The sequence below is a fragment of the Oncorhynchus masou genome, chromosome 1 (assembly GCF_036934945.1).
Source record: "Oncorhynchus masou masou isolate Uvic2021 chromosome 1, UVic_Omas_1.1, whole genome shotgun sequence".
Lineage (NCBI taxonomy): Eukaryota > Metazoa > Chordata > Actinopteri > Salmoniformes > Salmonidae > Oncorhynchus > Oncorhynchus masou.
In genome coordinates this window covers 25243142-25270328 of record NC_088212.1, presented here as the reverse complement: position 1 = coordinate 25270328, position 27187 = coordinate 25243142, and the positions used below count along the sequence as shown (strand labels likewise).

The following is a 27187-nucleotide window of genomic DNA, read 5'->3' as shown; positions in this document are numbered from 1 at the left end:
TTCATTAGCTCTCATGAATGAAAACATTTAACTCATCATGTACACATTTGCACAAAAAATCACCTCTACAGGGCAAGGCAATATCATACCCCATCCTGTATAGTATTTTTAAGGGAGAGGAGAACAGCGCCCATCCCTGGTGCAGGGGGTGTGTGTTTTTCCACAAACTGTTTTAACAATAAATAACTTTTTTTTAAAGGAACTTCAATTGTCTGCCCAAGAGTTGCTGAACATCTTTGAATCTTCAGCTTGCTCCACTCTTCATGAACCTTGGTTGGAAAGGGAGGTATTATTATTCCTATGCCAGGAACTGTAAGGCAGCAGGACAGTCAGGAGTGCTTGAGAGGGGGGCTGGAGACAAGGGTTCAGAGTTCAGTTGAGGGAGCCCTGGCAGTTCTCTGCTCCACACAGACAGGGAATCTTCTCATCCTCGATGGGGAACTTGTAATCATACGTGATCTCCTCATTGACACTGATGGGCTGCCGGGAGTAGATCACTATCTTCTTCTGGGATTTCACTGTGATTATTTTTGCATAGCAATTAGGCTGAAGAGAGAAAATGTATTACTAAGTCATCAGTGTTGCAAAGCTACCGGTAATTTACCATAGTTAAAGTAATATTCAATAATTTTGGTAATTAACAGAAAATATATGGCAATCTTTTATAACTTTGGTAATTTATACTTGAATAACTTTTGAAAAATGTAATAATGTGTAGTATTCATTTTTTATATCTATGTCCATATTGTAAATGAGTATGTAGTAGATCTAACATATGGCTAAAGAGAAAATATCCAAATTAATGATAAAAGCATCTAATCAACAATGGCATTATTATCAATGAACTCTGAAACTCTTCCAACTATTGACTTTTTCACAACTGCCAGCAGTTTGACGCCAAAACATTTACAACAAACACATATTGACATAGTAAAATAAATAAGTCTGTAGAGAATATAAAGGATATTTCATGCTGAAAACGTTATATTAAACACCAATGGTATTAACTAAGTTGATGGTAAATATTTAGGATAATGTTTTACAGCACTCATCTTATTTAATCAATTATTTAATTAATTGAACACACAGGGGACCAGAGATAATTAAAATGCACTGAAAAGATTTGGCATGGGTCCTCAGATCCTCAGAAGGTTCTACAGCTGCACCATCGAGAGCATGGTTGTTCACTGCCTGGTATGGCAACTGCTCGGCCTCTGACCGCAAGGCACTACAGAGGGTAGTGTGAATGGCCGGCCCAGTACAGGGCCCAGTACCTCAACTAACCGGTGCCCCCACACATTGACTCTGTACCGGTACCCCCTTTATATATTCTCGCTATTGTTGTTTTACCGCTGCTCTTTAATTACTTGCTACTTTTATTTCTTATTCTTATCCGTATTTTGGGAAACTGCTCGTAAGTAAGCATTTCACTGTAAGGTCTACCTGTTCGATTCGGTGCATATGACTAATACAATTTGATTTGATTTGAATTAGACACCTGTAATAATCTGAAGTACCCAAAACGGACCACTAGGTGTCTTGTGCTAGATTGAAAGATGCCCACAAAAATCTGGTATTTTACTGGTAAACTTTGAACGTTTCCAGTAATATACCCGCCATTTGCAACCCATATGTGTGATAGTCTGACCATTGTATCTGTTTACAAAATGTTTCATAAATGATCAGTACTATAAATCAAACCATTTACAACACATAATAGTTCTGAAATGCAAAACATTTCCATAGACCATAATCCACTCACATTGCAGCTGTGGTTGATAAATCTGGCCAAGTTCCCATATTTAGTGGCGTCGATGATGGTATCCTGATCGACCCGGAACAGGTAGCTGCTCCCAATCCCCTCATCTTCATAGCGCTTCTCCCGCATATCTGCAATCACCTGAGGAGAGGGGTGGCGTGTTCATTCACACAAGTCACTCAGTTAAGAATTAGCTCTAGATGAAATGTACATGTAAATTAATATGTATCAAAATGTTACACCTTTCTGCTGTGCCCCTTACTTAATGTCCCTTATTGTCCTACCTATTTACTGGGTACTATGGCCCAGTCTGTGTCTCACCTGTCTGATGCACTGGCCCACATACTCAATCACCATCTCATCTGCTGCTATGGGCTCCAGGGCAAACAGGCCCCAGTCATGGATGTGACTGCGGCAGAAACGAATCCTCTTCTTGCGGAACTGAAACACAGGAATATCGTCTGTGACTAAAGCCTCATGTCGTCTGCAGAGAGATACACTGAACTGTACTGTCTGTCTGGGCACAGCTGAGTGGTTGACTGACCTTAAGCTGGTTGAACCTGAGCAGGTCACTGTCACAGCTGAAGGAGGAGAGCAAACGGCGTTGTTCAGACCTGAACTCAGACCCAGACCGCAGGGAAGGGTGAGGCTGGCCTGAAAGACCTACCCCCTGCAGAAATTAAATATTGTCCATTATCAAAGCAGTCAATTATCAGGTATGGCATACATTAACATGGGGGAAGAGCTGTTCCTCTCTGAATACCTGGGTGTCTGCAGAGGGCTGGTCTGAATTCAAACACGTGCTGTTGAGGTATTTTATTTTGTCATTCTTGCTGATTTTGTAAAAGCCCTCGCTGCGGGCAGATCCTGTCACATGGTCCCACATCCAATCATTGAGCTCCTTCCTCTTCTCTGTCAAGACTCTGGTGAGTGCAAAGGGGTCAAGGGAACTAGACAATAATTCACTGATGTATAGAGGAATATGTATGCAATTCTTAATTAATTTCAATTTGCAACACTTAGTCTATAAGAAATTATTTCTAAAACATACACAATAACAGTTGAGATCCCATTAGTGTATCAGTGTCCAGTGACAGTATGGTAATAACAGCTCTGTAGTAAAGGATATGAGGGTGGGGGACCCAGAGAGTGTCACTGAGCCAGCTGAAGCCATTGTCCTGCTGTAGCAGCCTGTCATAGGTGACCTGCAGCAGCTTGGAATCCTCCTCATCCAGGCCCTCCTTCCAGACACTGTGGAGGACAGTCATCTCCTCACTTCGTGATCGACGACATGGACTGGCCGAGAAGACAGAGGGCATGGCTCTCTGCACTGACCTCATCCTTTGCCATCGCCTCATCCTCCGCCTCATCCTCCGTCTCATCTTCCGCCTCATTCTTGGTTGTACCCTCCTCCAGGAGCACTTCTCCATCTCTCTCTGGTTCTCCACATCCGCCAGCACTGACCAGTTCTCCAGGCCCTGCAGGGGTAACTTCCTCTGGGACCCAGGATTAGGATTAAGCCACACATACCCATGGCCAGTCTCAGCTGATGACTCAGACAGGCTGCTAGGAGAAGAAGCTAAAACAGGTGAGTCTGTAAGCATTTCATCACAGGATAAAGGAGCACCATTAGTCCTCTGTGAAGAGGCCAACATAACGGTGGTATTCCTGTGTGTTATCTTGGTTGGGATGAAGTCCCTCCCAGGAGTTCGTGGGGTCCTGATGTAGAGGCCGGTGCACAGGGAGGGGAGGGGGAAAGGGTTACAGGGAGTGGGACTAAACACCGGGCCTCCCTCTGTGAGGCCTGAATCTCTGCCCGGTGTCACTGGCACCCTCCAGGGGGTAAGGGGATTCCATAGACCCCTCTCATCTCTCCCTGGTGTTTTGGGCATGTCCTCGTATGTTGGGTACGAGGCTAAGGCAGAGGGATGAGTGGGGCGGCTCTGGGACAAAGGCTCACTGTCTGTGGGGGAAAGGGAGAGGAGGTGGTCCATAGAGTCCTCTTCACTCTCAAGGAGGGCCTCTGCTCCCCGACCAGGAGTGTGTGGCAGTTCCACCTCCTCCACAGCAGGGGGGGTTGGTTTGCTCTTGAACAGTAGGTCTGAGTCGCTGTCCCCCAGAGAGCCAGTGGGGGTGAGAGGCCGGAGGTTCTCCACGTTATCTGGCGACTCAACGCTCCATTCAGGGCTATCTATCTCCACTGCAAAATCAGGCTCCACCACTGCTGGTAGAGGAAAATAAACACTCTGTTTTGTTGAATCTAATCCCTGTAATTGCTGTCAGGCTTTAAATGCATACATAAGAGTTGTTTGAATGTTATTGAAGAGCACTTTTATTATTATTTACCAATACATGCATGTATTTAAAATCTACCTGGCAGTCCTATGGGTGAGGGGGCCTGGAGATCATGGTGGTGCTCACTGGACAGGAGCTCCATCCCTGGGTCAGGTCGGCTTGTGCAGCTGGTGCGCCCAAAGACATCTCGAGTCAGACAGACTGAGTGCTTCTCCTCCCAAGGCTGATCCCTCAGGACCGGCTCTGACCCATCCAGTAGGTCCAGCTCCATGCCTGGGGTAAGAGGGGCTGAGGGTGTGGCCGGGGGCTCCAGATCCATCTCCTCCTCATCTGATGACAACACCACACACTCTACCTCCCTGTTGACCTCGTCAGCATCTCCATCTGTTTCCTCCTCTTCCTCTGTCTCCTGGTCAGAACTGGAGTCATAGTCTGAGAAGTCGTCACTTTCCTCAAAGGAGGAGTCAGACTCTGAGAGGTATTCACTGTCTTCTGAGGAGTCAGACTCTACCTCTGAGAGGCTTATTACCCTGGCAACTTCTGCTAAATGAGAAAACAATCATGTGCATTTCAGTATGTGTGACAGATTTATTGAAGTAGATTTATTAAGCAACTATTAAAACCCCTTAAGACAAAAACTCAAAAGCTTCTTAAACATTACCCTCATTTGAAGACTGTAATCCTCTTGTAACTTTAGAGAAGACCACATCTTCATCATCATCTTCATCCTCGTCCACTTCTTCCTCTTTTTGTTCACTGTCATCATTTTCATCCCTCTGCTGAAAAAAATAAATAAATAAACTGGTTAAAGCAACTTAAACATATAATTTGATTAAATACATTTGGCATTTCGGTATTGCTGTTGATTGACAGCTGGAAACCTCTGTGTACCTGGCATTGGGGAACCTTGTCTGCTTCCACAGTATCCTCCTCTTTGTCTCTTGTTGTCGCCCCCTCTTTCTCTCTGCTCTCCTCTTCCCCCTCACTGTCCAGCTCCAGTGGCCTTGCATGTCTTCGCCTCACAGCTGGAATAGTTCCAGTTTTTGGGGACCTGTCCAGTGTGTGATTCGTTATATTACTCTCCAGCTCTAAGGGGAAAGAGAAAGAAAGCGTGCTAAGCATTCACAATATTCTCATTGTAAAACCAATTGAAATCATACTGGGGAGTAAATATGTTGCCTTGTCCGAATGCACAGCACTAACCAGCACTCTCATGTGCATCATTAACAGGTGTGTAGGGACACTTTCTTTTGGGGTCCTCTGAGGCAGTCGATTCGTCAGACTTTTTCTTCTTTACCTACACATGAACACAAGTCACAATCATCATGATAATCACCTCCACAGACACAGTCACACTGTACCTTGTTTGAGCTCCTTCATGATACGTTTAGTAGTAGCAGCAGAAGCCTACCTTGAAGGAAGGCAGGTTGGTGGCACCACACGGGCCAATGTTCTGTCTTAGGGAGTCTCTTGGTTTGGCCCTCACCTCCACTCTACCCTCTCTGGCACTCACAAGACTTACAGCAATCTGAAAAATGACGAAATGAAGAAGCATTATTATGAACATTATAGCAATCAAAACAGCTAATTTTCTATGGTGTAGAAGAGTTCTGTATCTTCAACTATACTGAACTTCAACTAGGTAGTAGCTCACCTTAGCTTTCTGCTCCTGGCCATCCCACCACTCATCAAACGCCCTGAAGGCTACCCCCTCAACCATTTTACGGTTGATGTCTCTCTTCACGATGGACTTAAGCTCCTCCGTAATGACAGCCAGCACCTTTTCCACTGTGGCCTTATGAGGGTCCTCCTGCAGAGGCAGGTAGCCTGGCGGGGGCACAGAGGGGTTGAAGGTGGGCATGAAGGGAGGCAGGGGCCAGGGTTGCCCAGTAAAAGACACTGGCACACTGCCACACCCAGGCATACCATTCACCTTGTCCATATGCACAGTGTGCAGCGTATTCAAGGGATATGGGTAAACTGGATGTAGGATAGAGGGAGGGGCTGCCATAGTTGGAGGAGGCCCAAGGATAGTGAGAGGGGGAGGAATGTGTGGAGGAAGCAGATGGAATCCTGGAGGTGGGATTGGAATAGAAAGAGGAGCAGAAATGGGATGGATGGAAGGGTGGATTTGAGGGTGAGGGTTGGAGGGAGAGAATTGAATGGGGAGGTTGGAGTGGGTGATAGATGGGGGAGGATTGGAAGAGGGAACTGAAGAGTGAGGATTGTAGGGAGGGATTGGAGCAGGGGGATTGAGAGAGGAGATTGGAAGAGGCTGTCGCAAGGAGGGAATGAAGGAGTTGACTGTGATGCTCCTGGAACAATGGCTTTTGAGATTTGACATTCCAGATTGCCCCGCATTTGAGATGTCCTTGTCTTCCCCTGGCAAATGGAGACCCTGTGAAAGAAATGATAAATGAATAGATTGTAACCCCTCTCCCCAATGTGCAATGCAAGAAATCTGTCCCTAATTCTTTATCTGTGATGTTGTTTGTTAAATCTCGTTAAACATATCAATGTGTTCATACTCTCTATTTTCTCCAATACCTGAGAAAATGATAAGGAATGGAGTGCCCGTCCCATATACTTTTCACTAGAGGTTGACTGATCTGCATGGTCCATCTCTGTTCCTTTACTTCTCTCCCTTTGAGTGAGAGAGAGCGTCCCAGGAGGCCAGGGGCGCTGTGAGGTCCATATTAGAGAAGGCATCCTTGGAAGGGACTCGTCTCCTTCCCACTCAGGGAGGGGAGTGGGACTGACATCCTCCAGACCATCACTGGTGGTGGGGTGGGTACAGTTCACAGGAGATCCACTACGGGCTGGGGTGTGGTCAGACTCAGGAGAGTACATCGAGACAGGGGAGAATGGGGAAACAGGGCTGTCCTGAGAGTGCACTTCAGCATCCAAACCCCTTTCACCATGTAGAGGGAGGCAAGAACTCTGAGTCTTGCTGAGAAGCATCTCAATGCGTGAGTCCAGGCTGTGGCTCTCTTCCTCTGGGATGAGGCTTCCAGGAGAGTTATTGGGAGGGGAAGGGGGCGGTTCTATAAGGCCCGCATCGGGTCCAGAAGGGGGAAACTGGGGTCTCTCCCTCAGAGGTACCACGTTCATACTTGTGGCACTGGCAGAGCTGCTGCTCAGAGGGAAAGCCTCAGAGGCAGGAGGTAGAGAGGGCACCCTCCAGGACTCCTGTTCAGGAAGGGAGAGGTGGAGGGGAGGCTCTGTGGCAGGGTTATCATCAGCCGAGGGCAGGCGGTTCTGATACCAGAAGACGGAAGATTTGTAGCTGCCGCTAGCAACTTGGGTTTGGGGCTGGAGAGGACGGTGAGGTTGGAGGTGTTTGAGGAGAGAGCTCAGCTCTGAGCTCTGATGGTGGGATCTCATATAAGGTCTCCCTGGTTGACGATAGCAGACATCGCGCCTCAAGCGTCTGTGAGCACCGTATGAGGAGTGTTCACCCTGAGTGACTTGGTGGACTGGGGTGGTGTGCTGGCTAGAGTAGCAAGAGTCCTGAGAGAGGGGGGTCCCAGACAGGCAGGGGGTATGAGGGGTGCCCTGAGAGAGGGGTGTCTGCCCAAAGCTGCCCGGTGTGTCCTGCCAGATACTGGAGTAGGCTGTGTCTAGGGAGAGAGGTGTAGCCACGCTGGTGGGACTGGAAATAGACCTTGTCAATGATGAACTCCCATCAGTCAGTTTCTGCAGAGGTTTGCTGTCCTGAAGATGGAGGAAACAAAACAGAGTGGCTAAAATGAAGCAATGAAGCATCTCACATCGCCTCAGCCGAGTCTACTCACATCACCATTAGCTATACATAGCTATTGCTCAAGCTATTGCTCGCCTGAGGTAGAGTATCTCATGATAAGCTGTAGACCACACTATCTACCTTGAGAGTTTTCATCTGTATTGTTCGTAGCTGTTTACATAACACCACAGACTAAGACAGCATTGAATGAGCTGTATTCAGCCATGAGCAAACAAGAAAACGCTCACCCAGAAGCGGCGCTTCTAGTAGCTTCTAGTAGGTTAAATCCGTTTTACCTAATTTTTATCAGCATGTTAAATGTGCAACCAGAGGGAGAAAAAAAACTTTGGACCGCCTTTACTCCGCACACAAAGAGACATACAAAGCTCTTCCTCGCTCCCCATTTGGCAAATCTGACCATAATTCTATCCTCCTGATTCCTGCTTATAAACAAAAATTAAAGCAGGAAGCACCAGTGACTAGATCGATAAAAAAGCGGTCAGATGAAGCTGATGCTAGGCTACAGGACTGTTTTGCTAGCACAGACTGGAAAATGTTCCGGAATTCCTCCGATGGCATTGAGGAGTACAGCGGATCAGTCATTGGCTTCAACAATAAGTGCATCGATGACATCGTCCCCACAGTGACCATACGTACATACCCCAACCAGAAGCCATGGATTACAGGCAACATCCGCACTGAGCTAAAGGCTAGGGCTGCCGCTTTCAAGGAGCGGGACTCTAATCCGGAAGCTTATAAGAAATCCCGCTAAGACCTCCGACGAACCATCAAACAGGCAAAGTGTCAAAACAGGACTAAGATCGAATCGTACTACACCGACACTGACGCTTGTCAGATGTGGCATGGCTTGCAAACCATTACAGACAACAAAGGGAAGCACAGCTGAGAGCTGCCCAGTGACACAAGCCTACCAGATGAGCTAAACTACTTCTATGCTCGCTTCGAGGCAAATAACACTGAAACATGCATGAGAGCACCAGCTGTTCTAGAAGACTGTGTGATCGTGTTCTCCGCAGCCGATGTGAGTAAGACCTGTAAACAGGTCAACATTCACAAGGCTGCAGGGTCAGACGGATTACCAGGACATGTACTGCAAGCATGCGTTGACCAACTGTCAAGTGTCTTCACTGACATTTTCAACCTCTCCCTATTCAAGTCTGTAATACCAACATGTTTTAAGCAGACCACCATAGTGCTTGTGCACAAGAACACTAAGGTAACCTGCCTAAATGACTACCGACCCGTAGCACTCACATCTGTAGCCATGAAGTGCTTTGAAAGGCTGGTCATGGCTCACATCAACACCATTATTCCAGAAACCCTAGACCCACCCAATTTGCATACCGCCCCAACAGATCCACAGATGATGCAATCTCTATTGCACTCCACACTGCCCTTTCCCACCTGGACAAAAGCTCAGCGCTCAACACCATAGTGCCCTCAAAGCTCATCAATAAGCTAAGGACCCTGGGACAAAACACATCCCTCTGCAACTGGATCCTGGACTTCCTGACGGGCCACCCCCAGGTGGTAAGGGTAGGTAACAACATACCTTCCACGCTGATCCTCAACACAATGGCCCCCCAGAGGTGCGTGCTCAGTCCCCTCCTGTACTCCCTGTTCATTCATGACTGCACGGTCAGGCACAACTCCAACACCATCATTAAGTTTGCAGATGACACAACAGTGGTAGGCCTGATCACCGACACCGACGAGACAGCCTATAGGGAGGAGGTCAGAGACCTGGCCGTGTGGTGCCAGGGCAACAACCTCTCCCTCAACATGATCAAGACAAAGGAGATCATTGTGGACTACAGGAAAAACAAGCCTGAGCACAGCCCCATTCTCATCGATGGATGCTGCAGTGGAGCAGGTTGAGAGCTTCAAGTTCCTTGGTGTCCACATCACACTAACAAACCATTGTTCCTGTTCCCAAGAAAGCTAAGGTAACTGAGCTAAACGAATACCACCCCGTAGCACTTCATCATGAAGTGCTTTGAGAGGCTAATCAAGGACCATATCACGTCCACCCTACCTGACACCCTAGACCCACTCCAATTTGCTTACCGCCCCAATAGGTCCACAGACGACGCAATTGCAACCACACTGCACTAACCCTTCTGGACAAGAGGAATACCTATGTGAGAATGCTGTTCATCGACTACAGCTCAGCATTTAACACCATATTACCCTCCAAACTCGTCATCAAGCTCGAGATCCTGGGTCTCGACCCAGCCCTGTGCAACTGGGTACTGGACTTCCTGACGGGCCACCCCCAGGTGATGAGGGTAGGTAACAACATCTCCACCGCGCTGATCCTCAACACTGGGGCCCCACAAGGGTGCATTCTGAGCCCTCTCATGTACTCCATGTTCACCCACAACTGCATGGCCATGCACGCCTTCAAATCAATCATCAAGTTTTCAGACGACACTACAGACTTACCACAACGACGAGACAGCCTACAGGGAGGAGGTGAGGACCCTCGGAGTGTTGTGTCAGGAAAATAACCTCTCACTCAACGTCAACAAAACAAAGGAGATGATCGTGGACTTCAGGAAAAAGCAGAGGGAGCACCCCCCTATCCACATCGACGGGACAGTAGTGGAGAGGGTAGTACGTTTTAAGTTCCTCGGTGTACACATCACGGACAAACTGAATTGGTCCACCCACACAGACAGCGTGGTGAAGAAGGCGCAGCAGCGCAAATTTGGCTTGTCACCAAAAGCACTCACAAACTTTACAGATGCACAATCGAGAGCATCCTGTCAGGCTGTATCACCGCCTGGTACGTTAACTGCTCCACGCACAACCGTAAGGCTCACCAGAGGGCAGTGAGGTCTGCACAACGCATCCCCCTGGGGCAAACTACCTGCCCTCCAGGACACCTACACCACCCGATGTCACAGGAAGGCCATAAAGATCATCAAGGACAACAACCACCCGAGCCACTGCCTGTTCACCCCGCTATCATCCAGAAGGCGAGGTCAGTACAGGTGCGTCAAAGCAGGGACCGAGAGACAGAAGCTGTTTTTCTATCTCAAGGCCATCAGACTGTTAAACAGCCACCACTAACATTGAGTGGCTGCTGCCAACATACTGACTCAACTCCAGCCACTTTTATATTGGAAAAATTGATGTAAAAAATGTATCACGAGCCACTTTAAACAATGCCACTTTTATATGTTTACATACCCTACATTACTCATCTCATATGTATATACTCGCCTCGATACCATCTACTGCATCTTGCCTATGCCGTTCTGTACCATCACTCATTCATATATCTTAATGTACATATTCTTCAACCCTTTACACTTATGTGTATAAGGTAGTTGTTGTGAAATTGTTGGGTTAGATTACTCGTTGGTTATTACTGCATTGTCGGAACTAGAAGCACAAGCATTTCGCTACACTCGCATTAACATCTGCTAACCATGTGTATGTGACAAATACAATTTGATTTGATTTGAAAACTAACATGGTCCAAGCACACCAACCCCAAACCTAATCCCCCCAGGAGACTGAAAAGATTTGGCATGGGTCCTCAGATCATGGGTCCTGTAGAACCCTCAAAAGGTTCTACAGCTGCACCATCGAGAGCTTCCTGACTGGTTGCATCACTGCCTGGTATGGCAACTGCAAGGCAGAGGGTAGTACGAACGGCCCAGTACATCACTGGGGCCAGGCTTCCTGCCATCCAGGACCTCTATACCAGGCAGTGTCAGAGGAAGGCCTTAAAAATTGTCAAAGACTCCAGCCACCCTATTCATAGACTGTTCTCTCTGCTACTGCACGGCAAGCGGTACCGGAGTGCCAAGTCTAGGTCCAAGAGGCTTCTAAACAGCTTCTAATCCCAAGCCATAAGACTCCAGAACATCTAATCAAATGGCTACCCAGACTATTTGCATTGCCTCCCCCCCCCCCCCTTTACACCGCTGCTGCTCTCTGTTGTTATCATCTATGCATAGTCACTTCAATAACTCTAGCTACATGTACATATTACCTCAACTAACCGGTGCTCCCGCACATTGACTCTGTACCGGTACCCCCCTGTATATAGTCTCGCTATTGTTATTTTACTGCTGCTCTTTAATTACTTGTTAACTTTATTTCTTATTCTTATCTGTATTTTTTTAAACTGCATTGTTGGTTAGGGGCTCATAAATAAGCATTTCACTGTAAGGTCTACACCTGTTGTATTTGGCGCATGTGACTAATACAATTTGATTTGATTTTAATGAGCAGTAATGAACATAAGATTGAATTCTGTAGAGCAGTAAAACTCTATTACCTGCAATCTCTCAGTTAGGCGTTGGAGGGTGTGCTCATCACTGCCCAGTGGCAATGTCGAAGGGGTGTAGAGTCCACTAACAAGAAGATGGAAGTACCGCATTCTGTTTTTACCTATAAAAGGATTAGAGTCAGATGGATCACTACCCAAAAGCCAATTGAAAATCATAAATCATAATCTATTACCACATTTATTGACATTAGTTATGTATGTGTAATTAAGCCTATTTTCAATGATCAATCAATTATATTAACCTACCCTTTGGATCAAGTTCCACGTGGATAATGTTCCCCATGACAGAGGTGTCATGAAGGTGTTCCACAGTGTCCTTTGCAGCCTTGACTGTGTCGAAGATGACTTTAGCAATTCCTAAATGCTTCTTGTTTTTAGGATTATACAAGATTTCCACTTCCTCAATCTGTCCGTACTTTATGCACATGTCAGTCAAGAAACCCTCCCTTACGTTGTCATTTAACCTGGCAAATGTCACTTCCTTGGGTGGGCCGACATAGCATTCATCAATCTATAAACATTAATCAGATAACAGATTGTCAGTTGGTAAACAATTATTATTATCCATCTAAGATTGCATTTCACATGACGTCATCACAGAAAATTAGGTGTTACCTTAAATTTGGGGACCAGCAGGTTAGTGTCTCTGAATTTGGTCCAAAGACGACTGATTCTGGGATCCCGGACAGTATCCACAGGAAATGCCCCTAAGTCCTGAACCTGATATAGCATACATCAAGGAGATAAGAACACTCAAGTGGGAACAGAAAAAAAGTGTCGTCAAAAGAAAGTTTAGGTCAAAGGCCAACAGTATCTGTAATAACATTCAACAAGTAGCCTAAAAATCCAAAATTTTATTTACTCACTGGCATGTTGAAATGATGCCCATCGTAACGATACACTTTATAAAACCCATTATTCAACGCAGGGTCTACGATCAACTTGCAGCTCCTCCAGTGCTGAGGATGTTTTTCTCCGTGATTTACCTGATGGTTGATTTCCATTACATTCACCACACCTGAAAACGTAAACAGTAGGTCTATTGAACATACGGCATACGCAATAGCCTATATTACACGCCATGTTTAAAATATTTATATAACAACATGTAAAACAAAAAAACATTGTTCTATGCGACACGATAAAATGCACAAATGTGATGGTAGACTGACTACTCGTTAGAGATTTTATCATCTGGTCCAAGCCATTGAAACACGCCCTGACAGGTGATGGAGAGATGGCGATTCACCTGTAGCTACCAATACAATGTTATTGTAATTCGTGATCTTTCACATGTTTTGCTAGTCTTGAGCACATGTTTATCGCGCTTTTCTTTTAATCGAGAATATGTTGCAATGTTTTTTATTTCTAATTTTCTCTTACCTGCACCGAAAGCTGCCTCCCACGGACCTACATTGTGCACCTGTTGTCATAGCACTTTTTTCCTTCCAGTTTACAGTATTGGGGACTGGGGACGGGAGCCTATTTATTAATCACTCCGCACATTCGATACTTTGAACTGAAGAAAATAATGTCAAGCTTCTGTCAATAAAATAGGCCTACATTAAAATATAAAAGGTTTACTATATGTAAAGTTATAGAAATATGGAGAGTGTAGGATCTAGACGACGAATTGTTGGAGAAAGTACCTAAATCTACAATCATTCATCAGGTGTTCCCTCAAAAAGAAAGGAAAACAAACACAGTACAGGTCACCCACCTCAGTTACTGATCACTGTGTTTTATTAAATCATTTTTATAAAATATAAATTATTCAATTATTATTGGATTCTACCTACGGTAAATGGGTTCTACAAACAAGCAGAGTATTCGGACATAAATTATCTACTATCTGATTGATGTACATACTTTAGCATTTGATCCACTAGGTGGCATATACATTTAATCTGTTTTGAAAGGGTGGAACAGCGCCAATTACAACAGACAGCCATAATACTAAAGGGTCTGTTTCCATGACCCATATTAAAGCATTTCCATTTGTTCACTCTCCTGCAAAAGGTTGATTTTGTTCTGGAGCTAATGAACAAGGGCTTTCCAGGTTCTTTTGATTGTATCTCTTCTTGCTTTCATGTGTTCCTTGACAGGGTTGGTGAGTAACGGATTACATGTAATCTGTTACAAGTAAGGGATTACAAAAACCGATAACTGTAATCCGTTACGTTACCAGCAAAAGTATTGTTATCAGATTACAGATACTTTTGAAAAACTAGATGATTACTTGAGGATTACTTTTAAATTCAGAAAGGATGTTTGTGAAAAAAAATCTTGGACACTTGTTTTCTCAATGACATTCAAATCAACATTGAAAAAGGCGCAAATGTAAATTTGTTCCACCTGAGCGAGTCTGACTGCAAGTCAGAGACCACTATGATGACACACCAAATGTGTTTTATGGATCGAGGGAAAAGAGCAGGAATCGGCTTTTGTAGGCTACAGTCCAAGCTATGTCTTCCAATGGTGCGAATGCTGTCAGCATCCACATTTATCCAATTTGACTAAAAGTTTAGCTTGGGGGTATCAGGATGACTGCAATAGTGAAGTCTACTGTGATACGGATATCATGTATTATTGATATCTACCTAGCGCATTGATGTGAACTGCTGCTCTCTCATTGAGCTATTTGCACTTTATGGATTGTGGTTGTTGTGGATAGCTGTTCACAAATCTAAAAGTGTATTTGAACACACTACTGCTTATCAATCATTGTTTTTGAAACCAGTGGACAGCCAGTGAAAATGCATTCTTGCGACAGCCACATCGTGCGGATCCCAGCCTGTGGAATAAAAGTGGGGCTTTTATTGTTCAATCTAATTCATGCTTATAAAAAAAATCCAAGGCCTAATGGAAAAACTCACACACTTTTGATATACTTAAGTCTGTAATTGCGACATCCATATATCCATTGATTCTTAGTTCAACTGTCACACTCCATGAGACCCCATCGAAGACAAGTCTATTTTTCTCCAATGTTTGTAAACATTGTCAATGTAAACAAACACTGTATATCCTCATAACATGGTTAAAACAATCATTTTGATATCATGGACGGTCAGTCCTTGCATCCATAGCTCTGTCTATTAATCTGAGTATCACGCGTCAGGTAAGACCCGGATGCAGACAACATCGAAGGAACAACAGTTTATTAATCGAACAGAGGCAGGCAACAGACAGGTCAAGGGCAGGCAGATGGCAGTAATCCAGATAGGTGGAACAAGGTACAGGACGGCAGGCAGGCTCAGGTTCAGGGCAGGCAGAATGGTCAACACTGGGAAAACAAGGAAACTGGAACAATTGAGAGACAGGAGCAGAGGGAAAAATGCTGGTAGGCTTGACAAAACGAATTGGCAACAGACAAACAGAGAACACAGGTATAAAAACACTGGGGATAATGGGGAAGATGAGCGGCACCTGGAGGGAGGTGGAGACAATCGCAAAGCCAAGGTGAAACAGATCAGGGTGTGACATTACCATCCCCTCTAGGTACACAACCTGGCATCCTACCTGGGCGCACACCTGGCTGACCGGGCTGCTGGCATTGGAACTCAGAGATGAGGTCTGGGTCCAGGTTGTCCCTAGCGGGGACCCAGCACCTCTCCTCCGGGCCATAACCAATCCCAGTCAACCAGGTACTGGAATCCCCTGCCCTGAGGTCAAACCTTCAGGAGACGCCTCACCGTATACGCCGGTTGCCCATCGATGAGCCGGGGAAGAGGGGTGGGTCTGTAAACAGGAGACAAAGGGCTGTGAGACATGGGTTTGATTTTATACACATGAAAAGTGAGATGTATATGGAGAGTACGGGACAACAGAAGGTGAACTGCAGAGGGGCTAATGACCTTGGAGATGGGGAAGGGGCGGTTAAACCTCAGGGACAGTTTGCGAGACTCCACTTGGAGGGGCAGATCCCAGGTTGACAGCCATACCATCTGCCCAAGATGATACCGGGGAGCCGGGGTCCGGTGGCGGTCTGCTTGTCGTTGATACCTGGAGGTGTTCTTCAGCGGCGGACAAACATCTGGGCCAAAGGTACGCCAACATCTTCCTCTTACTCAGGGAAGAGCGGAGGCTGATAGCCCAGGGAACACTCAAAGGGCGAGAGACCCGTGGCAGAGCAAGGAAGGGTGTTGCAGGCATATTCGACCCACACCAGTTGCTGATTCCAGGTGGTGGGATTGGCAGAGACCAGGCAGCAAAGGGTCGTCTCCAAGCCTTGGTTGGCTCGCTGTGAATGGCCATTGGACTGGGGGTGGAATCTGGAGAACAGGCTGGCTGACGAACCAATGAGCATGCAGAACGCCTTCCAAAACCGGGACAAGAACTGAGGACCCCAATCAGAGACCATGTCCACCGGGAGTCCATGGATCCGGATGACGTGCTGCGCGGCTGGGCCGTCTCTTTGGCCGAGGGTAGCTTGGGGAGAGGGATGAAGTTGGCGGCCTTGGAAAACAGGTCAACCACTGTCAGGATGGGGGTGTTGCCATCAGATGGAGGAAGACTTGTGACAAAGTCCAGTGATATGTGAGACCAGGGATGGTGAGGAACAGGCAATGGTTGAAGAAGATCAGCCGGGCTGTATCACCGCCTGGTACGGCAACTGCTCCGCCCACAACCGTAAGGCTCTCCAGAGGGTAGTGAGGTCTGCACAACGCATCACCGGGGGCAAACTACCTGCCCTCCAGGACACCTACACCACCCGATGTTACAGGAAGGCCATAAAGATCATCAAGGACAACAACCACCCGAGCAACTGCCTGTTCACCCCGCTATCATCCAGAAGGCGAGGTCAGTACAGGTGCATCAAAGCTGGGACCGAGAGACTGAAAAACAGCTTCTATCTCAAGGCCATCAGACTGTTAAACAGCCATCACTAACATTGAGTGGCTGCTGTCAACACACTGACTCAACTCCAGCCACTTTAATAATGGGAATTGATGGGAAATGATGTAAAATATATCACTAGCCACTTTAAACAATGCTACCTAATATAATGTTTACATACCCTACATTATCCATCTCATATGTATACGTATATACTGTACTCTATATCATCTACTGCATCCTTATGTAATGCATGTATCACTAGCCACTTTAACTATGCCACTTTGTTTACATATTCATCTCATATGTATATACTGTACTCGATACCATCTACGGTATCTTGCCTATGCTGCTCTGTACCATCACTCATTCATATATCTTTATGTACATATTCTTTATCCCCTTACACTGTGTATAAGACAGTAGTTTTGGAATTGTTAGTTAGATTACTTGTTGATTATTACTGCATTGTCAGAACTAGAAGCACAAGCATTTCGCTACACTCGCATTAACATCTGCTAACCATGTGTATGTGACAAATAAAATTTGATTTGATTTGATACCTGTATCCGTAACAATGTCGCATAGAACATCACTTTCCAGAGACTGGAACACAGCAGAGGCATTGGTAAGGCCAAATGGCATGACAAAAATACTCGTAGTGGCCGCTGGTCGTGTTGAAAGCGGTCTTCCACTCATCCTCCTCTCCTATCTGCAGCAGGTGTTAGGCGTTCCATAGACCTAGCTTGGAAAACATGTTGGCCCCCTGGAGCGGCTCAAAGGCCGAGGAGATGAGTGGTAGCAGGTGGCGGTTCTTCACCATTATGTTATTGAGTCCCCAGCAGTCGATGCACAGGCACAGGGTCTTGTGCTTCTTCTCCACACAGAAGAATCCTGCGCCGGCAGAGAGGAAGAAGGACGGATACATCCTGCAGCTCGGGAGTACCCAATGTAGGTCTCCATAGCCTTGGTCTCTGGTCGCGATAGAGAGTACTGTCATCCCCAGGGCGGAGTAGTACTGGGCAGAAAGTCAATCCCGCAGTCATATGGTCTGTGCGGTGGAAGCGAAGTGGCCCGGGCCTTGTTAAACACCTCCTGAAGGTCCTGGTACTCCATGGGAATGGGGGAGAGGTCCAGGGCAACTTCCGAGCCCCCAGGAAGATGTCCCGGGGCAGGTTATGCTGACTTCAGGCAATGGGCGTGGCAGAATGGGTTCCAGACTATGATGGTCCCAGTAGACCAGTTAATGAGAGGATTATGTCGCTGGAGCCAGGAGAATCCCAATACCACAGAAATCTGAGGAGACTTAATGAGCAGAAATGTAATAGTCTTGCTGTGGTTCCCTGACAGTCATAGGTTGATGGGAGTGGTATTGTGGGTGACCCGACCAATAGAGCACCCATCCAGCGCTCTAACGTCCATGGGAATGGAGAGGGGCTGAGTGGGAATATCCAGCTCGGACGCCAGGGTAGTGTACAAAAAGCTCTCATCGGCCCCAGAGTCGACAGAGGACCTGGAGAGATTTGGACTGGTTTCCCCACAGCAGAATGGAATGAAATGGAGTGCGATTAAGGGAAGCAGAAAAGTTCTCAATATGGCCCACCAGAGTACTCACTCCTAAAGCTGAGCCTGGTCTTTTAACGAACAAGAGGACACAAAATGACCACGAGTCCCGCAATACAGGCAACTCTTAGTGTTGAGCCTGTGTAGCTGTTCTGCTGGAAACAACCCAGCTCTGCCTAGTTGCATAGGCTCGTGAAACGGCGACTCGGCTGTCTTCGGCGACTCTCAGGGGAACCTCTGGTAGCCTCTGGTTCTTTCCGCAATGGGGCCGTCGGGGACTTCCGTGAGGCTTCGGAGGCGAGGTGGAATCCTTGTACGGGCGAGCCAAATCTAATCTCCTCTCCCTCCGTTGTTCCCGTAGTCGCCCATCGATCTTGATGGTCAAGGTGACGAGGGAATCGATATCCATTGGTAATTCCTGGGCCGCAAGATCGCCCTTGACCTCCTCCGAGACTCCATATAGAAACATGTAGAACAGTGCTTCCTGGTTCCAGGCACTCAGCAGCCAACGTGCGGAAATCCATCGCATAGTCTGCCACACTGCGGGAGTCCTGCCGAAGCTGGAGTAGCTTCCGGGCAGCCTCTCTTCGAGAAAATGGGGCTTCAAACACCTTCTTAACCTCTCCTACGAACTCCTCCAGACTTACGCATATGGCCGGCTATTGCTCCCATACAGCTGTAGCTCAGGCGAGCACCCTCCAGGACATCAGCGTGATAAGGTACGCTATCTTAGAGCGGTCCGAGGGGAAGGAGGTGGGCTGAAGCTCGAAGATGAGGCCACACTGAGCTAGAAATGCCCGACAAAAAAAAAATAGATAAGGAGTTTAAAAAAAATCAAAACATGGCATGCCATTGCTCCATTAAATACTGCATGATGCGTAGGCTGGAATGCTTTCAATTCTTGAATACCTGATATTATTGAGTTATTGAGTTATTATTGGGCTCTCCATTGAGGCATTCCAGGGAGGTAAGCGGGGCTCCCGGGAAAGCGGAGTGGCCAGTGAGGCGGCGCTGCTAACAGCCGAGTTACTGAGGGGCTATGAGGTTACCATCATAGTAGGCTGCCTCCCAGCCAACCAGCGGAATTGCTCCAGCAAGATGTCCAACGCCCGGTCATGGTGTTCGGCAAAGGTGTGGACCCCCACCAATAGGCCACAAAGCAATTCCTCATGCCTACCAATGGTGGCTCCTTTGGAGATGGTGTTGTGCAGCTGGTCCGAGTCCACTGGGTCAGTCATGGCCAGTTCATAATATCACGCCTCATGTAAGACCCACAACATCTAAGGAACAAGAGTTTATTAATTGAACAGGGGGGTCAACAAACAGGTCACGGGCAGGCAGAGGTCAGTAATCCAGATAGGTCTGGCAAAGGTACAGGACTGCAAGGAGGGTCAGAGTCAGGGCAGGCAGAGGTCAGTAATCCAGATAGGTTGGGCAAAGGTACAGGACGGCAAGCAGGGCCAGGGTCAGGGCAGGCAGAGGTCAGTAATCCAGATAGGTGGGGCAAAGGTACAGGACGGCAGGCAGGGTCAGGGCAGGCAGAATGGTCAACACTGGGAAAATTAGGAAACTGGAACAATCGAGAGACAGGAGCAGAGGGAAAAACGCTGGTAGGCTTGATGAAACAAAACGAACTGGCAACAGACAAACAGAGAACACAGGTATAAATACACTGGAGATAATGGGGAAGATGGATGACACCTGGAGTGAGGTGGAGACAATCACAAAGACAGGTGAAACAGATTAGGGTGTGACACTGAGAGTGGTTAACTTCTCCAGACACATCCCTCAGCTTTTTACCAAAACAGGGTGACTGGAATTCTGATAGGTTTTTAATGTAAAGATATAATTGTATTATTATATGTAGTAGAAAGGGATGGGTTAGAAAAAGCCTACATAACCAACCCATTAAGTAAAATGTAATATCCATATATGGCCAGCTATGTAATCTTTAACATTGATTTATCCTGCAATAGATGTCGTTCAATTGGTAATACATGTGGTCTTCTTCTAATGCCTCTTAAGGGGAAAGCAATTGAAAAGTAACTGAATGCAATCAGATTACATTACTGAGTTTGGGTAATCCAAAAGTTACGTTACTGATACAAATTATGGACAGGTAACTAGTAACTGTAATGGATTACATTTAGAAAGTAACCTACCCAACCCTATTCCTGGATAAGGCATTGGTGATGTGCCCATTCATTAATAAATGGGTGGGGTGGGGCAGAGAAAAGGGGAGGTCCTACTTTTCCGTCGTGGGAGGGGTAAGTACTCAACCAAGAGGAGCTATTCACACTACGTTAAGCTAGTTTTCTCACTTAGGGTTTGTTGTCATTTATTCTTATCTCAAGTGTCTGCGGCCATTATCCAGATAACCAAATCTTCTTCAACAAGAGGAGGCTCTTTGCCACATTTTCATCTAGCTTCTCAGAAAGAGGCATGCCACAGAACGTGTCAGGCATGAGCAGTGGGCATACCAGGCGACGAGAGGAGTTGAAGGTTGTGATAGTAGGTGATGGTGGATGTGAGAAAACCTCCCTTCTCATGGTTTACACTAAAAAAAAGACTTTCCAGAGGTAAGACAATTGACAAAGCCAGCTCATCATCTGGCTGCTTCTCTTCTCTTTTTACACTTGCTTTAATTAAGTGAAAAGTGTCTATCTATTTTTATTCATTTTTCAGCACTATTTTTACTCTGCATGTAAGCAAATTATAGTGAGAAGTGCTTGACTGTATGTGACAAAAATAATATGTATATATCCACAGAAAATTACAAAAAGAGCAAAGTTAATTTCAACCTTTTAGCTATCATATCTGAAATAAAAATAAATAAATACAGGACTTGAAATATAACTACATTTTTGTCTATACATTTCAGAAATATATTCCCTCTGTGTTTGAAAAATGTGTCGCCAAGGTGAGGTACAGAGGGGCTAAATTTAGCCTGAATCTCTATGATATTGCAGGTAAGGTCTTGTATACCCATGCTTTTGAAAGCACCAGTGCACTTACAACAGGCTAAACAGGTATCCCAAGTCTTGGTGGGCGTGTTGTGCTATTATTAAGTTATTATGTCAAAGATATCTTAGAAATGCAATAACAAACACCCTCTGGTTGCTAAATAATCTTAATAATTTAATATAGGCCTAAGTAAAATTCAGGAGAGAATTATACTCATTTATATTTTAAAGAAAGATAGAGGTATAACAGATTTAGGAATAACAGATAAGGCTGCCATTGATTTAAGTAACCAACGTCCTAAGAGAGTGATTTTTTTGCTATATCATACATGAATATGATATACAAGTATGTATATGAAGATATGTCAGTACCAGAAATATATTTGAATACTTGCTCAAGCAAGTATTTATCAGGTTCATGGTGAATTATTTTTGCACAGTAGATGCAGTCACTCTCACAAGAATGCATGACGTAGAATGTTTATAATATCTAACTCTGTTTACATATATTTCAGTGGTACCCCAAGGTGCATCACTTCTGCCATGGCGTGCCCATTATCCTGGTAGGATGCAAAACAGATCTGCGGAAAGACAAGGCGTTGGCAAGGAAACTGTGGTCCTCAGGCCAGAACCCCATCACATACATCCAGGTAGATTTCATACATAGCCATACATTATCTATGTATAACTTATATACATTGAATGTACATTTGCCATGCCACTTACATAATAATAAGTAATTAGTATTGGGTTTATTGAAAATGTGGATGAATTAGGGCTGTGTGATTGGAATGGGAGACTGATCAGAAGTGTTTGAACAAAAACATTTTCAAAAGATCAAGAGCATTGATGATGATATGTTTGTGACAGCAATTACAAGGCAAATCCCCACATTTATGAGTGGTAATTCAATTTCTGAATAACCCCTTTACATGGACTCAATTTATATATCTGCCAATTGCTTTTTGACAACAGAACTAGTTCATGTCAGAGAGGGAACTTTTGTCATACAATATTTTTTCTTATAAACAGCATGAGCTGGCGCACACCCAGAGAACATTATTTAGTGAAGAGGTACTGACTAACAGAGAATAAACTGTAAGCTATAAAAACAGAGAGTCACAGACTCCACAACAGGAGTTACCTCAGAGTAGTAGGACAAGGTTTCTGTTTTTTTGGCCTCTCAATTAGGAATATCACAACTTTTTTCATAATCTGAGCAGGGTGAAGAGACCAAAAGGAAGATCAAAGCTGAGCTCTACTTGGAGTGTTCAGCCAAATACAAGGAGAATGTGGAGGACATATTCAGATAGGCTACCAAACAAGCCCTTGCAGCAACAAGGAAATCCAGAAAGACAAAGAGGAACGGATTCTGTGCCCTTCTGTGACCCAAGAGATAATGCTATCCACCACCTTGAGCTCCTGATACAGACAATACTCTAGCCCTACTCAGGGAAAACACAGATGATGACAGACTACTTCTCCCTACGACTCCTCTTATAATATTGTTGCTGCATTTTACCCTTCTGCTAACCGACTTCCTTTGTTGTTCCTTCCTGCTAATTCTTGACACATTGTCAAAATGTGTTTCTTTAATAGAAATGAACAACGCCCTCAAGTTATAGAACCACAAATGGGGACATTTGGTCTTAGAAAGTTAAGGAGGCATGAGGAAGAAGTTGAAGGTACCATTGTATAATAATTGAAGGTTCCATTGTATTTTTAATTTTGATGTATCCAAATCTTTTAATTTATACAAAAGAGAAGGTTGACTCAAACAGTAATTCACATAGTACATCTCATAGATGTAAAAAAAAAAAAACTAAAAAAAAAATGATTAAATGAAGCAACATAAATCTGGATTAGCTTGTAGAATTCATTCTTCCGTACGCTTAGGGTTGTTATGCATAATAACTCCAGTCCTTCTAATGACAATGAATGTAATCAGATATGACATACAAAATATGTATAATGTATTTCAGAAATGTTAATGATAACCTCTTTATTAGGCATTCTCAATCCAATTCACTTACCTTTTGGGAGACTCAGTACATTGTAACAGATTTACAGTATACGACTATAAAACTATTCAACCCCTTGGATTTGGCAACAGACACAAGGCAGTATAGTCAGAGTAAACATCATTAAGTGGGACTTAATAAGCCCTCAAACAGAACATCTTAAAAACATCAAATGGCATTTAAAGGGGATGTTTTAAAAAAGGCGTCAACCATCATCAAATATACTGACGCATAAAATAAAATAAAAAAACACAAATAATCATGCCATTATTTTATTAAAGTAATATGTGTACTTGGATCACATTCAAAGGTTGACGATAAAGATCTGAAGTTTTGCCTCCATTTAAATTAATTTAGAAGTAGCTACTTGTGACTTCACATAAATGCAAAACAATCAGTGCTTTACAGTATTGTTAAAAGGAAGTACATTATGTTGAGAACAAAATTTCAGCCTAATATTTTCACAACCACAGTGTAAGAGTTCACCTATCATGTAACAACAGTATGAGGAGTGTGCTTAAAATGCATTAAATTATCAAAAAACCATCAGAGCAATCTTTAATTATCAATAATGTTGAGTTAAAAAAGTTTAAATATAAATATTCCAAACCTGATGGACAGATCACCTGACTAAAAAATATCTGAAATTCTGCACTTCTCTTGCACCATAACTATTACAGCAGTTAATACATGTTATACTCTCCTGAGGAGTTTTACTTTCATGGAAATTGGCCGGTTATCATTTGTAAATTAATAATTCTAGCTACTTCACAAAATGTTCATCCCACACTTTTAGTGTTCCCCAGCCGCCATAGACAAAACTTTGTGATATAAATACAAATATCATCTATTTAATGAAGATATCCAAACATATTCAACTACAAATTTCACACTCACATTCAGATCTGTTTCTGAACACATAAGGAAGACAATAGACATGCAGCAAAGTAATAAAATAAAAAAGTTGCTTGAGTCCAATCGAATGAACAATACAAAGCAAATTCTCCTGACCTCTCCACAACCATTTTAGCAAATAGAAAAGGCCTAGAGTAGTCCAAATCCCAATACAAAACATCTGTAGAAATGATATAGTACTATATAAAGTATCCTTTCTCATGGTGCTCATGCAAATAGATAAAAAAAAAGCTTCATTATAGATTTCTTACAGCTGTCTAATTCCCGTTAGGGGAAGTGGACAGAGGAGGGCTGCAGACTGGTCGTCTCTGCCCTGTGGTCCAGCTGGTTCTGCAGCCGGGTGATATTGGACAGCTCCTCCAGCTCCTGAAACTGACGGTCAGTTTTGTGACTGACCAGAGAGCGGTAGAAGTGCACAGCGAAGACGATAAACACCAATCCAAATGGCACCATGATGGAGGTGGAGGCAATGGCTGCCGCCTCACCAGAACTGATGGTGCCATTATCAGTTGGGCGCCTGAGGGGCAGGAACTTGACCCAGCACAGCAGAACCACCTCGGTCAGGAAGAGCAGGGTACCAATAACAGTGGAGAAAGCCCAGGCCAGCTCAATGTGGCGGTGCATGCGCTCATGGGGTGACTCGTTGACCGAGTTCAAGTTGTGAACGTTGCTGACGGCCTCCAGGTTTGGCAGGATACAGGTGCTGATCATCAGGGCGAAGAGGTGCACTGCCACTAGGACAGTGGTGCAGGCGCTGAAGGCTATCAGCAGCCCTGGGGGATACACATGATCTGGCTCCAGCTGCACCTCCACCATAGCCACCTGAAATACAGAGAGGCATTTTAACACGAAACACTGACCGAGAGAGCAACGACCAGGATTTGATTCAGAACAATTTGAACAGAGACAATGATCTATTTTATAGCTCAACCACTGCAAGTGACAATTCCATGTTTTTCTCTGTTGGGTGCCGGCTGTACAGAAAGATGTAGCCTAACCCGTGTGGCCAGGTGACAATTGTACTGGGTCTAACTGTCTGTTGGGTGAGTGACTGTCAGATTAAATGTTATTGGCTTGTATGGTACGGTAGGATATTCTGTAGTTAATTTGTGGTAGGTTAAGGTTTAGATAGAACTCTGACTCACTAATGGCATCCTTACGTTGTATCTGGCCTTGCATAGAGGTTTAAACTTGCAGAGACATTTCACTGCATTCAACTATTCCCCAAATCTATGCGTCACAAATTGCAATGTATCCGGTTTCATACAGATTTATTTTACATTTTTAATTGTATCGTTAAATCTGTCCAACGGTTATTTTCAATCAAAAAGTTGTGGTTTATCCAGCATTATTAACCAGGTAGCTTGGGTCCTGGATGCTGAAACAACATTCCAGCCATGTGTAAATTAGAAAATATACCACAGGTATGAAGCAAAAATAGTTATTTACTATTATATTTATGTTGGTATCCTGTTTATAATAGCAACAGGCACCTCTGGGGTTTGTGATTAATGGCCAATACGCCACTGTTAAGGGTTGTATCCAGGCACTCTGCTTCCCGTCGTACTTAAGAACAGCCCTTAACCGTGGTATATTGGCCATATACCACAACCCTTGTGCCTTATTGCTTAAATATACCATGTCTATTCTTAAGCATGACGCAACGCGGAGTATCTGGATTACAACCCTTAGTCGTGGTATATTGGCCATATATCACAAACCCCCGAGGTGCCTTATTACTATTATAAACTGGTTACCAATGTAATTAGAGCAGTAAAAATAAATGTTGTCATACCCGTTGTATACGGTCTGATATACCACGGCTGTTAGCCAATCAGCATTCAGCACTCAAACCAGCCAGTTTATAATGGCCTTGACAAATCGGGTGGTTAAAGTCCTGAATGCTAAAAACAAGATCAAATCATTCAGGTCTAGAAAGATGCCTGAGTTTCCGACTTGTATGATCCATCAATTTGCTTTTTCTTGAATGCACTGTAAGTTCCCAGTTGATTTGAATGAGACATCATCCCTGAGCTCCGACTTCTCCCACATGCTGACCTCTGACTTCACCTAATAAGGGAATGACCTCGATATCATTTTCAGCAGATATATTTAACAACAAAATATTATTTATAAAAACGAATCTATTAATTATAGTTTTTGAACACTATAATTTGTTTATAGACATGGATAGCTGTTTATTTATGGTTGACACGGCTTGTTGGCCATTACATTAGCCAATCGGCGTTTCTCAACAAGTTCAAAGCACTTGAATTGGTATTTACAACTGGTAATTACTACCTTCCCACTCGGTTACGAACGCTACATTATTAGATAGTCAAATAGGCCGGTAGGTGTCATGTGTCAAGAAATTGTGCGTCATATAACTAAATTTTGGCAAAGTTGCCAGAATCCTCTCCAATCTCTGAGTCCAGTACTCACCATCGCGAAACCCGACAGGAGAGCTGAAGTTCTGCTCGTAGCCTTCAGCTTTGCTCGACTCAAGTAAAGTTTTCTCCATGACAGAGCTTGCAAAGAGTGTTCGTTCAAACTCATTGCTGGCTACCGTTATAACTTTTCAAGCAGTCAACCTGTAGTTCTACACAAGATGCGGTCTCATGCGAATTGACATATAATTGAACTTCTAAACTAATGAAAAAAAAACGTTATTTCTATAAACGTTAACCTTCTGCTACTGTTGCCATAACTAATTCAGGAAACACAAGATATTATTTTACCCACAATCCAATGCTGTTTCTGTGT

General features: G+C 44.6%; 3 protein-coding genes across 3 annotated transcripts; 1 reads left to right on the top strand and 2 right to left on the bottom strand.

Moving 5' to 3' along the window:
* Positions 1-372: 372 nt before the first annotated feature.
* LOC135549501 (histone-lysine N-methyltransferase SETD1B-A-like) lies at positions 373-13127 on the bottom strand. The gene is made up of 17 exons (XM_064979547.1): positions 12990-13127; positions 12739-12843; positions 12370-12634; positions 12112-12224; positions 6602-7768; positions 5709-6452; positions 5466-5582; positions 5258-5351; positions 4946-5142; positions 4716-4830; positions 4133-4594; positions 2889-3980; positions 2523-2689; positions 2304-2429; positions 2081-2200; positions 1763-1900; positions 373-546 (listed from the first exon to the last, which is right to left on the bottom strand). Exons 1-17 carry the CDS (start codon positions 13125-13127, stop codon positions 373-375), a joined length of 5334 nt encoding a protein of 1777 aa, XP_064835619.1.
* Positions 13128-20791: 7664 nt separating this feature from the next.
* LOC135540269 (rho-related GTP-binding protein RhoF-like) lies at positions 20792-25508 on the top strand. Its single transcript, XM_064966828.1, has 5 exons — positions 20792-21104; positions 21407-21494; positions 22004-22138; positions 22712-23173; positions 24696-25508. Exons 2-4 carry the CDS (start codon positions 21483-21485, stop codon positions 22799-22801), a joined length of 237 nt encoding a protein of 78 aa, XP_064822900.1. The 5' UTR covers positions 20792-21104; positions 21407-21482; the 3' UTR covers positions 22802-23173; positions 24696-25508.
* LOC135540265 (calcium release-activated calcium channel protein 1-like) lies at positions 23191-27160 on the bottom strand. Its single transcript, XM_064966816.1, has 2 exons — positions 26867-27160; positions 23191-25246 (listed from the first exon to the last, which is right to left on the bottom strand). Exons 1-2 carry the CDS (start codon positions 26978-26980, stop codon positions 24692-24694), a joined length of 669 nt encoding a protein of 222 aa, XP_064822888.1. The 5' UTR covers positions 26981-27160; the 3' UTR covers positions 23191-24691.
* Positions 27161-27187: the final 27 nt, after the last annotated feature.

Bases quoted from the DNA above. Each gene is read 5' to 3' on its own strand.
- LOC135549501 (XM_064979547.1), bottom strand. From the start codon at position 13,127: ATGGAAATCAACCATCAGGTAAATCACGGAGAAAAACATCCTCAGCAC. The intron at 4,831-4,945 runs GTACACAGAGGT...TTTTTTCAGCAG, and splicing joins ACAAGGTTCCCCAATGCCAG to AGGGATGAAAATGATGACAG. The intron at 2,201-2,303 runs GTCAGTCAACCA...CCTGTGTTTCAG, and splicing joins TCAGGTTCAACCAGCTTAAG to TTCCGCAAGAAGAGGATTCG.
- LOC135540269 (XM_064966828.1), top strand. The intron at 22,139-22,711 runs GTAGATTTCATA...TAATCTGAGCAG, and splicing joins ACCCCATCACATACATCCAG to GGTGAAGAGACCAAAAGGAA.
- LOC135540265 (XM_064966816.1), bottom strand. From the start codon at position 26,980: ATGAGTTTGAACGAACACTCTTTGCAAGCTCTGTCATGGAGAAAACTT. The intron at 25,247-26,866 runs GTGAGTACTGGA...TCTGTATTTCAG, and splicing joins TCCTGTCGGGTTTCGCGATG to GTGGCTATGGTGGAGGTGCA.